General features: G+C 34.4%; 1 protein-coding gene across 4 annotated transcripts; it reads right to left on the bottom strand.

Annotated features, from left to right (window-relative positions):
- Positions 1-758: 758 nt before the first annotated feature.
- Positions 759-15,410, bottom strand: enpp5 (ectonucleotide pyrophosphatase/phosphodiesterase 5). 4 transcript variants are annotated; one of them, XM_087297450.1, is made up of 4 exons: positions 15,342-15,410; positions 9,622-10,484; positions 6,653-6,829; positions 759-3,488 (listed from the first exon to the last, which is right to left on the bottom strand). In XM_087297450.1, exons 2-4 carry the CDS (start codon positions 10,454-10,456, stop codon positions 3,079-3,081), a joined length of 1,422 nt encoding a protein of 473 aa, XP_087153576.1. In that variant the 5' UTR covers positions 10,457-10,484; positions 15,342-15,410; the 3' UTR covers positions 759-3,078.
- Between the last annotated feature and the right edge of the window lie 1,927 nt (positions 15,411-17,337).

Genomic DNA, 17,337 nt, shown 5'->3' on the forward strand with positions numbered 1-17,337 from the left:
TTAAATAAGCAGTTTGAACAAGCAGCTAAATTGTTTGTTTTTTAAGTGAAATGCTGGGATCCACACTACTGAATTAAGTTCAAATTTAAGTAAGTTAAACATAAAACAACTAAGTTAACCACCCCCCAAAAACTAAAAAAAAATGTGTTGTTCCAGCTCGTTTTAAATAAGTAGTTTGAACAAGCAGCAAAAATGTTATTTATTTATTTTTTACAGCAAATAATATTGACTGCAAAAAGTGCTGGGTTTCAAATAAGCGATTTGAGTTGGGAAAACATGAAGTAATAAAGTTAACATTAGTTTTTATACATTTAAGTGGATTGAACTTAAAACTATTAAGTTGTCCCAAAAAACAGCAAAATAGTTTTTTTTAGTGCACTGTAAATAATGCTGGGTTCCACATCATTTAATTAGGTTAACTTTTTTTTTCTTTTTTTTTCAAATATAAGTGGATTGAACATAAAACAATTAAGTTATCCCTGAAAAAAAAAACTCAAGAATTGTTTTGTTTCAACTCATTTTTATATATGTAGTGTGAACAAACAGCAAACATATTTCTTTGAGTGAGATTTACAATATTACAATAAATTTCTGGTTTGAATAAATTCTGGATAAATGTAGAACTTTCTGTTTATTAAAATGCATATGGTTTAAAATCAGAAATGTTATGCTACCTCCTAAGATCTGTCTCCCCTGAAAAGTTGTTTGTGATGTTTTGTGTATGGTCTGGGGGGTCCAATTTTCGCTATACGAAAGTGTAGTGACAAATAAAGGCTTGATTGATTGATTGATTGATTGAAGCTGAAATGTCCATATTTGAGTGGTCTATTTTTAGTTTTCTCACCCATCGTCATGAGAACAAATTTATAAAATGTACAAATCAGACCAAAAACTAGTTTATAATATAAACTGTTTGGTTTATTTTTCTTTCATTTGATTATAGATTTCCTATTATTGTGTTTACTTGCATTGTAGGAGTTTCCTAGATCTTTTTCATGAACAATATTTTGTGATAACATTACGCCGCAAACGCTGTTGATGTGAACTCAGAATATTCCTGCAATGAATGCAGATTCATGAGAATAGGGCAAATCTTACTCTTGCGAAATAAATATTAGATTCAAATTGAAAGGAAAAGCATGGGGATGCTAACGTCTCTTTAAATACTCGATTTCAGATGACAAGCATAAAGGTATCACTGACGGTTTTACCAGAAGAGGGCACTATTGGCTTAGTCAGTTTTGATCTTAAAGGGAAAGTTCAACCAAAAATGAAATTTTGCTGTTAATTTACTTCATCTATAAGGCCATGATGTACTTTTTCATGTCTTCAGTTCAACATTAAAGTACATTTTAAGATGAAACTGGTCCTTGCTTATTTATAAAATGTAAGCCAGTGTTTACCAGCACTTTAAGTGTCAAAAAGATGTACAGTTAAAACTAAAGTGTGTGTGAAATCAAAATTTACAATGTTTGTTTTTTAGCGCACATTGTTATTATTTCGGTGAACAATTAATTCGTGCAAGCAATTTGCTTCAGCTTTTGGAGTGGCGGTCCTTCTGTTGACATCAGTTTCACACCACGTTCTTAACCACGCCCCTCGTATTGTTTGAGCGAATGACGAGCTAAAAGAAAGCCCGCCCCTTACTCAGTGTTCAGTCTCAGCAATTTCCGGTTCACACAGACTTTAATATAGTACTTATTTGTACACATGGCTAGTGATAGGAGAAAATAAGCTTTTAATAGCTTTGAAACAACTGAACAAACTACTTTACAAATTGATTTATTGTTTTGAAATGTAAAAAAAAACTGCTGGTCAAAACCACGTAAATACAACAGAAACAGCTTAAGTATGCTTTAAAAAGGGCTTTTTCAAACATATTGTAGTCGTTAAATTGAAAGTATAACCTATGAAAGCACTTAGATTAACAGCTTTACATCTAATATCACTAAACATTTGGTGTATGTTTTATCAGTTTGGTGTATGTTTTATCAGCTTACGCTTGTTCCATTGTGAGCTCAGCAAATCAGGCCAACAAGAGACTATTAATTGATATTATTTTTATTTTCATTCATTTAACGGTCACATTAAATCTTTTTTTATTTTATAAATGCTTTATTAAAACGTCTACAAACTCGGAAAACTAATCCGAGATAAGGTAAAAACTATTATCTTAGTAATACCTCAAAGAAACTTTTTTGAAACATTTGGAAAAAGTCATGATATGACAAAGCCCCGTTTACTGAAATCACATGACCTTGATCACATGATTATTTGATATGCGATCCGAACCACTGATCCGAAAAAAAGAAAAAGATTTGTAAATATTTCATAGCTTCATAAAGCAGTGTTATGAAACTCTTGTGGCTCCAGGCGATACACTGAGGTCTTATAAAAACAAATGCCATTTAGCTTTTCCTATATATATAATTTGTTTTGTTTTGTTTTTGACTCTTAAAGTGTCGGTAAACTAACTAGAACAGTGTTTCTCATCATAACTATGCCGGAGGACCACCAGCTCTGCACATTTTCCATGTCTCCTTAACCAAACACGCCTAATTCAGATCAACAGCTTGTAAGCTGACCTGAAATGAGTGTGACAGACCAAGGAGACATCCAGAACATCAGTACTGGTGCTCCTCCAGGAACATGGTTGAGAAACACTGAACTAGAATCACCAAGGACCACAGTTTCAACCAAAAACCTTCTTCCATGTTCTACCTTAATCTTAAAAGCCCTGATGGTGCATAAATTACATCCAATTTTCATTTATGGGTGAACTAACTTTATATATATATATATATATATATATATATATATATATATATATATATATATATATATATATATATATATAATTGCACAGCCTTTCTCCACTGTAGCATTGTTCCCCATATTGCTTTTGGTATATTCGACTTTGGCATGGTACCATGGACACTGATCGCTTCTGACTTCAAGCGACCATGCTTTTCTTCTTAAAAAGTGTCATCAGAATGATTTTAGACTCAAAAAAGGTCTGTATCACTGGAGAAAAGCTCAGTGCTACATACCGGAGAACCTGGCGTGAGTAAAGTGAGCTTACAGTAAGGGCTGCGTGATCTCACTATTGGACAAATACAATGGCGGAAGCTGCCTTTGTGTCACCTGCTTAACGAAGATGAAGAGGAACCCGATGACCAGGCCAGCACCCAGAATGCATCCCACAGCCCAGGCGTAGGAAGGCTCTCTGGGAACTGGCGGTACCATTGGCCCTCTGGGAACTGGCGTTACTGTTGGCTTTGGGGTGGAGGTTTCCACTAACAGATCCTGAACGCTGGACAAAGAGCCATTGTTGGGCAAGGGCTTGAGAGCGAGAATGCTGCACATGAGAGGATAGAGGTCGACCGAGCGCATGGAGGTTTTGGTGTAGTCGCGGCGGAAAGCAGGTCCGCGGGCGACAAACACTGGGTGCATGTTGGGAAGGCTGTTGTTGTAACCATGGTTTCCCACTGCCAAGCAAAAATATCATCTATATACAGCTGCAAACATGTTTTACATTGATCAGTAGATGCAATATTAACAACAAAGGGACGATTCACTCAAAATAAATTTATTCTGTCATTTATTCACCATCTGCTTGTTTCTGATTTGTTTATAATAATGTTTTATTTGCCACTATGGATATCAAGCATTCTTCGGTGTACTTTTTTTGTGTACAACAGAAAAATAGGGACCACTTAAAGACGAGTAAATAATGACAGAGTTTTCATTTTAGGGTGAACTATCCCTTTAATCTATTTGTGTACTGTTTGTATGTAAAAACGAAGTCAAATCTATCATTTCAACCCAATCTAATTCTTCATTAACACAGGGATTAAAGGGATAGTTCACCCAAAAAATGTTACTCACCCACAAGTTGTTAGTAAAATTTACAAGTTTCTTTTGTTGTTGTTCGTATTTTAAAGAAGTTAAAAAACCATTGACTTCCATTGAAGGAAAAACAAACAACATGGAAGTCAATGATTACAGGTTTCCAGCTTTCTTCCCAATATCTTCTCTAACATCTTTGGCTTATGTGAAGGCTGAGTAAATGATGAGTTTTATTTTTGAGTGAGTTATCCCTTTAACAGACGTTCATTGGTTTATATCCACACAAGTGTAAACCACAATAATATCCAGTTGAAGACCTGCAGACCCACAGACATTTCAGCAGGCAGGGGTGAACGTCTAGGCAGAGGCTAACATATATGGTTAAGACGGATGTTAAAGTTAATAACATCTTCTCGGACCTTGTCATCAATATATTTATATGTATTGTTAATAAATAGTGTACACAATAGACAATAGTGTATACTATCTCACAAATATGGCGATCGAGACGGGCGAATGGAGAACATTGTTTCCAATTGCCATTTATTTTAATTGACTGAACCGTTTTCTATCAGTCATCATAAAGATGATCAGTCAGTAAATGTAAAACACTATATTAATATTTTATTTCAACGACTGAATAGTATTTATTTGCTTAAATATCTAATAATTTTATTGAATGTTTTCCCACATGAAATACAATAGTAATTTATAGTAAGTTATATATTATTTTTAAACCGTAATGTACTGGTAAATATAGTTGCAACAAATATAGTAATACTAACAAATGAAATGTTAATTATATATATATATATATATATATATATATATATATATATATATATATATATATATATATATATATATATTACTAACAGTTGCTACAGTTTGATAAAATATAAAGTAGTTTATCAGTATATAACTATTATAGATATATACTTTATATTATATACTATATTATATACTTTATATAGTTACTATATATTATATCAACTATTATCAGTATTTTACATTATTAACTATTTTATTTATTTATTTTTTTATTTATTTTTTTATTTGACATGGACATCACAATTACACTGGACAACCAAATGCAAACTTGCAAACTTGCAGGAGGCTTGACAAAATGGAAATATAACAAATAAATATACACAACATTATAATTCTTTACAGAAAAATACTGAAGGTAAAAGCAAAGGCGACATGATCCAACAAACCAATAGTAAACTATTTGTGCAAACACTACTTGTTTGTTTTTAACCACATTTTAAGAACACTATTCAAAATATTTATACTACTTTGATTTTAGGCTAACAGGTAAATCAACTATAGCAATTGATTTTAATGTGTCGCATTATTGTTTGTTTTTTATATTTTACTACAAAACGATTTTAACTAAGACAACATTAAGATCCTAAATTAGTTTATTACACTTATCCTAGAATTACAATTCCTACAATTGTTTTCCTTGTGTATGTGGATGCGTGAATAAAGTTAAAAGTGCTTTAACTAATTATTTTTATTTACATAACTTTAAAAGTGCACTGATGTTAAAATGATTGTTATGATATAATATTGAAATAATGACTGAAATGGGAAACCCTAAACTGTTCAGAGTCTAATGATTGGCAATCGTAGCACGGACGGTCTCGATTGCCATATTTGTGAAATTCAGTAGGTGGCGATAATGCTCCTCAAGAGTTGGTTGTCGTTAAACAAGAAAAAATTGAAGAAGACTGATCCTTCATTATCCATATATGGCTGCGTCCAAAACCGCATACTTCTATACTATATAGTACACTAAAATCAGTATGCAAGGTGAGTAGTATGTCCGAATTCATAGAAGTTGAAAAATAGTATTTGAAAAATCCCCGGATGACCTACTACTTTTGAGAAGAGATTCTGAAGTGTGCATCCCATGCACGCTGCGCTATCCCATGATGCCCCGTGAGAGAATTCATGAATGGGAGTGAAGCGCCGCGACTGACGTGGTTAGGTCCCGTGACCATTACAAAATGGTGGATGTAGTATGTCCGAATTTCATTCATACTCCTCACATTCATCCTGTATCGAACGCTTTTTTCTAACGGCCGAGCAGTACATTTAAATTTAAAAGCAGTACCTGCTAAGGCAAGGCAAGGCAAGGCTATTAATATAGCACATTTCATACACAGTGGCAATTAGCTAAGTAATTAGCTAAGTAGTAGGCGGTTTCGGACGCAGCCATGGTTAGCGACTGTCTAGATTGTGTGAGCTGGATTGTGTATACTAAAACGTGTGTGCGTCTGCAGCTGAATAAATCTTGTGTAAACACTGATTAGACATGAGTTGACTGACAAAATCTATCAATCACTTCCCAGCTTGAAGAATAGGAGGAGATTGGGGCGTGGCTACTATAACATCCAGAAGTTGTTTAGTTTGTGTTGCAGCAAGGCTGATGCATTACTTTGAAAAAAGACTTGCGTATAGACAGATGGCAACAATTTTCTAACTGAAATTGCCAATTAAATATACACCTACAGGAAAGAGATGACTGATTTGCTATTAAGTGTCAGATACACCCCTTACCACTGGTAAGGGAGTAATGAAAATCAGGCTACTGCTCTCTCTACCAGAACATCTAAAATAATATATAAAATAGTAAAACATCGTAAGGATAAGATTAATCCTAAGAAAAAAAAACAGTGAGTGTAAGTGTTTTTGTAAAATATTGCTTATTTTTTGTTATTCTGCAAGATGATACTAGAATTGCAGAATCTATATGCTTTACCTTTAAATGATGTATATAAACATTAATACTCACACATAAAAGATCCGTTCCTGTTCTGCATGACGGTCCATCCCTCTTTGACCTCTATGATGAGAGGCATGATTCTGGCGTTGTGTCTGTAGTGGTAATGATCTGGGATTTCCTCCTTTTTGTACACGACCATGTTAGGGTTTGCATTCTTCAATAAACCGTAGACCTCTTCGAGTTTGCCTGTGTTAAGAGGAGAATAGCGCTCAAAAACTATAAAGCATCGGTCACCAATTTTAACAAAATATAACACTGATGATTGGCTATTCTTCACTGTAATTTTTATGTGCACCGTGCACGAACAATTTTTTTTTGCACGCTCTTATTTAAATCTGCTAATGTCTAATAGTGCAGTATGAGTTTTGCTGTTTTTTTTCTTTTCTTTTCAACAATAGTAATTAATATTATACTATATTTTACATGACCATTTATGTGAAGCTGCTTTGACACAATCTACATTGTAAAAGCACTATACAAATAAAGCTGAATTGAATTGAATGTTCACAGCTAGCCAAAATTTTATGCAGCTTGAACAGCTGATGGTGACCACTGACTCCCATAGCATTTCTTACAAAAATCACACAAGTTTGAGAAAGGTTGAAGGTGATAAAAGGATGTCAAAATTTGCATTTATGGGGGAATTATCCCTTTAAAGATTTAATCAAGCACATAATTGCTTGGTACCACAATGAGGACAATCCTTTTTGCTAAGTAAAGGTGAATAAAATGAAAAAAAAATTATATTAATACTTCACACTATCGGTCAAATGTTTGGGTTCAGTAAGATTTTGAAATGTTTAAAAAAAAAGCTTCTTCTACTCACCAAGGCTGCATTTATTTTATCAAAAATACAATACAAATTGTAAAATTATAAATTGTTATTGCACTAAAATAACTGTTCAAAAATAGTTTATAATTTAATTTAATAATTTATTCTAGTAACTTTAAAGATTAGAGTTTTCAGCTTCATTACTCCAATCTCTTTAGTGTCACATGATCCTTCAGAAATCACTCTAATATTTATTATTATTGTTATTATTATTAGTAGTATTAATGGTAATAGTAATAAAAAACAATGACTGGAGTAATAATTTAATTTGAAACCACATACAGTAAGCAATAAATAAATATTTAATAACTAAGTATTTAACAATTTACCCTTTCTTAAAAAAAAAAAAAAAAAAAAAACAGGAAAAAAAAACTGACCCCAAACTTACGGTAATGTATATCTGGTGTCACACATCATTTATTTTACTAGATATTTTTTAAGACACTTCTACACAGCTTAAAGTGACATTTAAAGGCTTAACTAAAAGTAGGTTAGCGTAGGGTAATTAGGCAAGTTATTGTATAACGATGTAGCTTAAAGGGGTTATTAATTTTGACCTTAAAATGGTTAGTAAAAAAATTAAAACTGCTTTTATTCCAGCTTAAATAAAATAAATAAGACTTTCTCTAGATGAAAAAAAATATTATCAGACATACTGTGAAAATTTCCTTGCTCTGTTAAACATCATTTGGGAAAGATTTGAAAAAAGAAAACAAAATCAAAAGGGATGTAATAATTCTCATTTCAACTGTGTGTGTTTATATATTTACAGTTCAAGTCAGAATTATTAGCCTCCTTCAAATTTTTTTCTTCTTTTTTAAATATTTTCCGAATTATGTTTAACAGAGCAAGGAAATTTTCAGTGTATGTCTTATTTGTTTTACTTTGGCTATAATAAAAGCAGTTTTTAATTTTTCAAACACCATTTTAAAGACAAAATGATTTGCCCCTTTAAGTTATATTTTTTCTCAATAGTCTATAGAATAAACCATCGATATACAATAACTTATCTAATTACCATAACCTGCCTAGTTAACCTAATTAACCTAGTTAAGCCTTTAAATGTCATTTTAAGCTGTTTAGAAGTGTCTTGAAAAATGTCTGCTAAAATATTATGTACTGTCATCATGGCAAAGATAAAATAATTCAGGTATTAGAAATGACTCTTATGTTTAGAAGTGTATTTAAAAAATCTCTCCGTTAAACACAAATTGGGGAAAAAAATAAACAGGGGCGCTAATTATTTAGGGAGCTAATAATTCTTACTTCAACTATATATATATATATATATATATATATATATATATATATATATATATATATATATATATATATATATATATATATATATATAACCATTTAACTTGTCCATGTCAGTGATTAAATTAATTATTAGTGTTTTTTTTCACAAATCAATTTCACGAACACTCTTCAGGAAAATCCTAGTCAAATATTGTGGGTTTGAAAGTCACAGGAAAAAGTTTGGAAAAGAGTGAAACAAAAATGTACACATAAAAAGTACAAAAAAGAAAAATGTAGTAAAAAACATCATTATAAAACAGGATTGTTGAGGGAGTTTGGGTACCTTTCAAATTGTTTCGGGAAAATGTGGTGGAGTGGGAAATGTGTTGATTGGTGAATAAAAGAGGTCATAAATTGATTACTTCTGTATGATCTGAGTGTAATGCTGAAATGCAATAAAGATATTTATATAAAAACATCATTACATAATATGGATATGAATATATATGAATAAAAAATTCCATGACAACCAATTACATTTCTAATGAGTTTACTATAAACTCTCACATCTTCCTAGACTTCAGCCATTATTCCAAAGGCGCGCGCGCTCTAACCGAAAGCAGGAGACACGTGTCTATAGCAACCTCACAACCCTTTCTAATGCGCGCTTCACTATATTTGTAAACAAGTCATATGAATCATATTTATTATCACTTGGCAGCAACGGAGGAACACCGCCAAATGTAGCAAAGTAAGAGTACTGATTTTTCTCTAATAATTTACTTAAGTAAGAGTAAAAGTACACATCTTTTAGTGAACGCAAAAAGTGCACGTTACCCAATAATTTTACTCAAGTAAATGTAACTCGTTACTACCCACCTCTGGTTTACATTGTCATTCTTACCTTCTTTGGGTAAAATGCCAACCACCGGGCTCTTGTCGATCCACGTGTAAAGATCTCGGCTAACGTACGTGTCCAGCTCAATAATCTTATCATGAGATAACTGCGTCATTCCATGATCACTCGTCACTATCAGATTGACTTTGTCATAAAGTCCAGCACTTTTGAGCTTCTCCCTGAGGAATCCCAGCTTCTCGTCAATGTCTGCGAGGACCACATCCATGAGCGGGCTCTCAGGCCCCAAATTATGCCCACTCTCATCTGGCTCCTCCCAATATAAGACACCGAAATTGATAGCCTCCGGTCCTGAAAACCAATCAATGAGTTTCTGGACTCGGGTCTCGAAGAGCATTGATGCGTTATACCTCAAGTAATGCGTTGGGAATGTTCCACCAATGGCTACATCCGATCCAGGCCACATGGCAGCTCCACTCTTCCGTCCCGCTTTTTGATTGGTCACCCACAACGGCTCTGCCTCCTCCCACCACCACGCATCATACACTTCAGGACCCTCAATGGAAAATGAACGGTTGTGAATGGGGTCGTACATTTCGTTTGCAACCACGCCATGGCTTTCAGCGTGTAAACCTGTCACTAACGTGTAGTGGTTGGGGTAGGTCTTGGTGATGTAGGTGTTCTCCACTTTCTCCACCAGCACACCCTCATCCATAAGGGCGTGGAAATTGGGTGTAGGTACTCGGTTGATATAGTCCCAGCGGAAACCATCAAAAGACACCAGGAGCAGCTGGTTCTGCTCCTCCTGCTGGGAGCCTGATGTTTGGAGAAGCGCTAATAAGCAACTCAGGAAGCAGCTCCGAATCACTGAGAAGTCTGGCATGGTGAAAGATGTACTATGAAAGGGAGACCTGTTAAAAATAAGAATATTTTAAGCACTGAACAAATTAAATGCACAAATTTTCTGATTAAGGTCAATATTCTGGTTAAAATGTTATCATTATCCTTATACATGCAGTGCTCAGTGTAATTGAGTACAGATAATTTTGATGATGAATATTTTTATGCATTTCTCAGTGAATAGGTGATGTATGTTGGTGCATTTAAACAAAACAGATTTATTAAACAAATATATATATATATATTAAAATAACATTTTAGTCACCAAACATATTTAGAAATTGAAAGATAACACAATTAAATTCAAGCAAAATATTGCAAAAAAAATACAACCTACAAAATTTCAACTAAATTTTTCCATTTCTCTGCTTCTCTTGATTTGTCCTCTTTTTAAAATTTGTATTTATTGTTTTTCTATAACCTAAATTTGGGTGTACTAGTTTTTGGACCGTTACTGCAAGTTATTTTGTTAGATAAGCTCCAGATGTAATGTATGCTCAATAGCTTCCTTTTAAAAACATTCATTTTTAATTGGAACAATAATGAAGTTGTTCTTTGAGGATTTTTTGCCATTTTGATTAAAAATATAATTCTGTCATGACAACTCTTGGAGAGATTTAAAAAATATGTATATGGCAATGTTGATGTGTCTCATCTTGGTGGAATAAATCTGCTACGCTGCTGCTGCTTTGATTATTATGGCCGAGCAAGTACAGGGACCTACTACTGCAGTATATATAAACAGACATGTCATCTAAGAATATAAAACGCTGCTGTAAACATAATATATATGTTACCCCCGTTGCACATCTAAACACAGGTAGAGCTGGGATGGTAGAGAGTCTTAGAAAAACGTGCAGCATAGTGTAAAACAACATGCTGATGAGCAAGCTCATTGGCTGCTGAGGGCACAGCAACCAATCTCCTGCACCATGGAGTTAGTGACACAGTAGGTGACCTATCAGCCTATGCGTGCATAGAGTTTCATGACAGAAGTTTATATTTTAAATGTTCACATTATATAACAATAACATATTGAAGTCTGTCTCGGCCATAGGATAAAATAGGTAATTGTATTTTATATCACTCTTACATTTATTCATTCATCCATTCATTCATTCATTCATTTATTTTATTTTCGCTTTTTATTAATCTGGGGTCGCCACCGTGGAATGAACCGCCAACTTATCCAGCATGTTTTATACAGCGGATGTCCTTCTAGCTGCAACACATCACTGGGAAACACCCATACACCTCATTTAGAAAACACAGGGAGAACATGCAAACTCCACACATAAATGCATTTTATATCTCATTTCACTCATTTTCTTTTGGCTTAGTCCCTTTATTAATCTGGGGTTGCCACAGCGGAATGAACCGTCAACTTATCCAGCACATGTTTTCCGCAGCGCAACACGTCACTGGGAAACATCCATACACCCAATTACACATATACACTACACACAATTTTAGCTTATCCAATTCACCTGTACCGCATGTCTTTCGACTTGTGGGGGTAACCGGAGCACCCGGAGGAAGCCCACGCAAACATGGGGAGAACATGCAAACTCCTTACAGAAATGCCAATTGACCTAGCCAAGGCTCGAACCATCTACCTTCTTGCTGTGAGGCGACAGCACTACTTGCTGTGCCACCGTGTTGCCCATTTTATATCTCACATTTATAAATTATTTTCTTGAAATTCAGAAAAAAAAAAAATCTGAACTATAAAATAATAATTCTGAATTGGGAGATATAGACTAAACTTGCAATTTTGTAAAATAAATAGTTTTAAATATCACGCAATTCTGATATTACTTCTCATAGTTCTGACATTTTTGTCTCAGAAATGTAAGTTATAAACTCACACATGCAGGTTTAAAACTTAAAAACAGACCTGTGTCATATTCTTCAGTTGTGTGACATTATTTTAACAAACCATAATGACTACAGCCTATTTCTTTTCACCCCTAAAGAGTGATGAGAGCATGTTGGGGTCCGAATCGTGAACTATAAACTGTAAATTGCAAGAACAAAGTGGTAAATTGTGAGACAAAAGGGCAGAAATATTATTCATTTATTTATTTATTCTGTAGTGGTAAAACTTCCACAGTAACATTAAAAATACAGTTGAAGTCAGAATTATTAACCCCCCTTTGAATTTTTCTTTCTTTTTTAAATATTTCCTAAATTATGTTTAACCGAGCAAGGAAATTTTCACAGTATGTCTAATAATGTTTTTTCTTCTAGAGAAAGTCTTATTTGTTTTATTTCGGCTAGAATGAAAGCAGTTTAAAAAATTTTAAAAAGCATTTTAGGGACAAAATTATTAGCCCCTTCAAGCAAATTTTTTTTCAGATAGTCTACAGAACAAACCATTGTTATACAATAACTTGCCTAATTACCCTAACCTGCCTAGTTAACCTAATTAACCTAGTTAAGCCTTTAAATGTCACTTTAAGCTGTATAGAAGTGTCTTGAAAAAGATCTAGTAAAATAATATTTACTGTCATCATGGCAAAAATAAAATCAATCAGTTATAAGAAATGAGTAACTAAAACTATTATGTTTAGAAATGTGTGGAAGAAATCTTCTCTCCATTAAATAGAAATTGGGAAAAAAATAAACAGGAGGGTGAATTATTCAGGGGGGCTATTAATTCTGACTTCAACTGTATATGAGCAATTCCAGCGTTATGGATGTGACATTTGCAGTAAAAACTCAAAACATAAATTTACAGAGAGTATATGTTAACATTATATTGAAACATCTGTTCATATTTTCCAGAACAACTGACCACAGAGTTATAGGATCAGAAAAATATCAATCTGTATTCTGTAAACATGGTTTGTACTTTAAATGAGGAAAATAAACATGCATTATGTGACAAAAAAAGTCTGCGTGTTTACAGTCTAAAACATACAGAAATTCTGTGAATTAAACTGCACAACCCAAAAGAAACAATGATAATCAAAAGGATAAGAGTTGGCTCTCTATAAACAAAAATGATTGGTTTTATTTTACTTAATATTTTCACATTTATGAGGAAAAGGCGTCGTTATGGATGTAACATCTCTAGGTTATGGATGTGACCGATGTGAAATTACCACTTGTGTGATTTTGGTAAATCAAACATAATAGTTTAAAAACATTAACAGGTACATTTTTGAGTATTTTTAAAGCACTGTAAAAGACTTGCTTATGCAAAAAACCCAGAAACAGTTTCCATATTTTAGTGACAACTATACTTTTTTCATGGCAAAGTTGACATTTGCATGGAATTGCTTATGGAATATATATATAGTAAAATGTTTTCTTCATTATTTACTCACTCTCAAGTGGCTCTTACCCTTTATGATTTTCTTTCTTATGTTAAACACAAAACATGTTTTGAAGAATGTTGGGGGGAAATTGGGCCATTAATAGGAAAAAAAGAACTATGGAAGTTTTTTTCAGTATTCTTTTGTTTCTTCCTTTGTGTTGAACAGAAGAAAGTAATGTCAAACATGTTCAAAAATGACAATAGAATTCATTTTTAGGTATATGGAGTTCTAATGCAAAAGACTCTAAGTGCCATCAGAATTTTTTTTTTAAATTAGTATTTTTCTTCTCAGGCTCTTATGTGAAGGTTTAGTCATTTCACTTCTATTGCAAACAATAATTTATTTTTATTGTCTTAAAAGTGGCGACAATGGCTTAGTGGTTAGCACTTTCGCCTCACCGCAAGAAGGTTGCTGCTTTGAGCCCATGCTGGGCCATTTGGTGTTTATGTGTGGAGTTTGCATGTTCTCCCTGTGTTCGCGTAGGTTTCCTCCAGGTGCTTGTTTTCCCCACAGTCCAAAGACATGCAGTATAGATAAATTGGGTGAACTAAATTGGCCAGTGAAGAGCGTGTGTGAATGCAAGAGTATATAGGTGTTTCCCAGTACTGGGTTGCAGCTGGAAGGGCATCCACTGTTTAAAACATATGCTGGATGAGTTGGTGGTTCATTGCGCTGTGGTCCTCTGATGAATAAAGGGACTAAGGCGAAGGAAAATAATCAATGAATGTCTTAAAAAGTGAAATAACTGAACATGAACATAAGAGACTGAGAGAAATGTTGTTTATAGAAGAAAATTTCAGACGCCGGTAAGAGCCTTTTGCATCTGAACTCTTCATAAAAATAAATAAATAAATAAATAAATAAGAATAGATCTAAATAGATAGATAAAATAAAAATATAAACATGAAAAAAAAATTATGCAATAATATCCCTTCACTTGTGTCTGTCTTTAATCGTAATCGTGCACTGTTCTTGAATACATGAGAATCATGTATGTGCTGTTATGTGTGTCACATTTGGTCATGGCAGTGCAGTCTACTTCGAGCGCGACTGATCCGTTAACAGGTGCATTTCTCCTATACATAATGTAACAGCTAACCGGACACATTTCTGCGTATAAACGCTCTACCCGGGTGAAAGCGGTGTCAAATGTAGCGAAATAATTCAAGTGTAAAGTGCGTCAGTAAAAATGGAACATGATGACATCATAGACAATGCAGCGCATTTCTGCCGCCTGAATGCTGCTCGCTCGCTTCACGAGTGTCCTTTTTAATGAATACATCTCCAAGACGATCATGTCGGCTCTAAAATCACATTCTACCACATAAACTGACCAGTGTGCTTCTCCGTTAAACGGCAGCAGCTGTACACGAACGGAAAAACGAACAGCTCAAGTTAGCGCAGTGCATGATCTATGACAGCGCTTTATGTCATGACGTTACGATGTGAAAATGTCGCCCATATCGTGCAGCTTTGCAGAGAAAACGTGCATTTGTAATTTCACGAATATAACCGGTGTGTATGCGAGTAAGAGTTCAGCCTTACCTCTGTGGACGATATTTTGGCTCTGCAAAAAAATAAACACAGCGTCCAGCACAGGAAGTCCCGCCCACTGACAGCAAAAATACTCTCATTAGGAGACGAAATGTTACGGAAACATCATTAGAGATGACCGCTGCCAGTGCCTCCACTAGTGTTAGTTTTAAGAACTGGTTAGTGTGTATTTTTGGTCGTGTAAATTTGAGCAAAACACCTGTTCGTGAAATTGTTTGTTACAGGAAAATTAACCGCACAAATAGGCTAAATGCAAAAGCACTTTGCTCCACTAGTTTAAACATTGTACTTTGCAGTAAAGCTGTGGTGCTAATCCAATTTGCCAAAAATATTAGTCTTTTTTATGAAGCCAAGTTTACTTTTCTTTTCTTAAGTATTTTTATTAGTATAACCACTGTGTTACCATGACCAATTTAATAGGCTACAAAACCTTTAAACCTCCCTGCAACTTTCTAGAAAGGTAAACTATTGGTGATTTAAAACAAAAATAATAATTAAAAGCCGACAAATTGTTATAAATTTACTTTTGTGCCTGAAGCAATTCAGTTATGTAATAAATAGTTAAATAATAGTAATCGATGGATCATTATTCATTCATTTATTTTCAGCTTATCCCTTTATTAATCTGGGGTTGTCACCGCAGAATGAACTGCCAACTTATTCAGCATAAGTTTCACGCAGCGGATGCCCTTCCAGCTGGAACCCATCCCTGGGAAACATCCATACACACTCATTCACATACATACAGTAAACTACTGTCAATTTTTAGCTTACCCAATTCACCCCCAAAGGCATGTCTTTGCAAACACAGGGAGAAGCAATCGTGCTACCCACTTCGCCTCCGTTTCGCCATTGTTATTATATATATATATATATATATATATATATATATATATATATATATATATATATATATATATATATATATATATATATATATTATTCATTCATTGATTTTCTTGTCGGCTTAGTCCCTTTATTAATCCAGCGTTGCCACAGCGGAATGAACTGCCAACTTATCCAGCAAGTTTTTTTATGTATCAGATGCCCTTCCAGCCGCAACTCATCTCTGGGAAACATCCACACACACATTCACACACACTATGGACCATTTAGCCTACCCAATTTACCTGTACCGCATGTCTTTGGACTGTGGGGGAAATCAAAGCACAGAAACGCCAACTAAGCCGAGGCTTGAACCAGTGACCTTCTTGCTGTGAGGCAACAGCACTACCTACTGCGCCACTGCCTCGCCATATATTCATTCATTCATTTTCTTGTCGGCTTAGTCCCTTTATTAATCCGGGGTCACCACAGCAGAATGAACCGCCAAACTATCCAGCAAGTTTTTACGCAGCGGATGCCCTTTCAGCCGCAACCCATCTCTGGGAAACATCCACAGACACGCATACACTACGGACAATTTAGCCTACCCAATTCACCTGTACCGCATGTCTTTGGACTGTGGGGGAAACCAGAGCACCCGAAGGAAACCCACGCAAATGCAGGGAGAACATGCAAACTCCACACAGAAACGCCAACTGAGCCGAGGATCGAACCAGCAACCCAGCGACGTTCTTTCTGTGAGGCGACAGCACTACCTACTGTACCACTGCTTCGCCCACCTTGCCATTTGTGTACTTGCTGTTGTGTTGATGTGTATTGTATTAACTATGTCATTCTTGTTATATGTGAAGCACCACCATGTCAGAATACTAAACTAAACTAAACTAAACTAAACTAAACTAAACTAAACTAAACTAAACTAAACTAAACTAAACTAAACTAAATAGTCCCCCCTATTTAAAAGGAAAAACAAATATGGGAACCAAACTGGATGTCCAGTGTTCATTGGCAGGTGAACCAGCTTGGATTAGCTGGCTGAGCTGGTGGACCTGCAACTGCAATTGAAATTGTTTTGATATTTGGAAACACATTATTTACATGTTTCTTATTGATATTGTTGTAAAACATTTTTAACTATTGA

Source organism: Danio rerio, chromosome 20 (assembly GCF_052040795.2).
Source record: "Danio rerio strain M-AB ecotype USA chromosome 20, GRCz13ab, whole genome shotgun sequence".
Taxonomy (NCBI): Eukaryota; Metazoa; Chordata; class Actinopteri; order Cypriniformes; family Danionidae; genus Danio; species Danio rerio.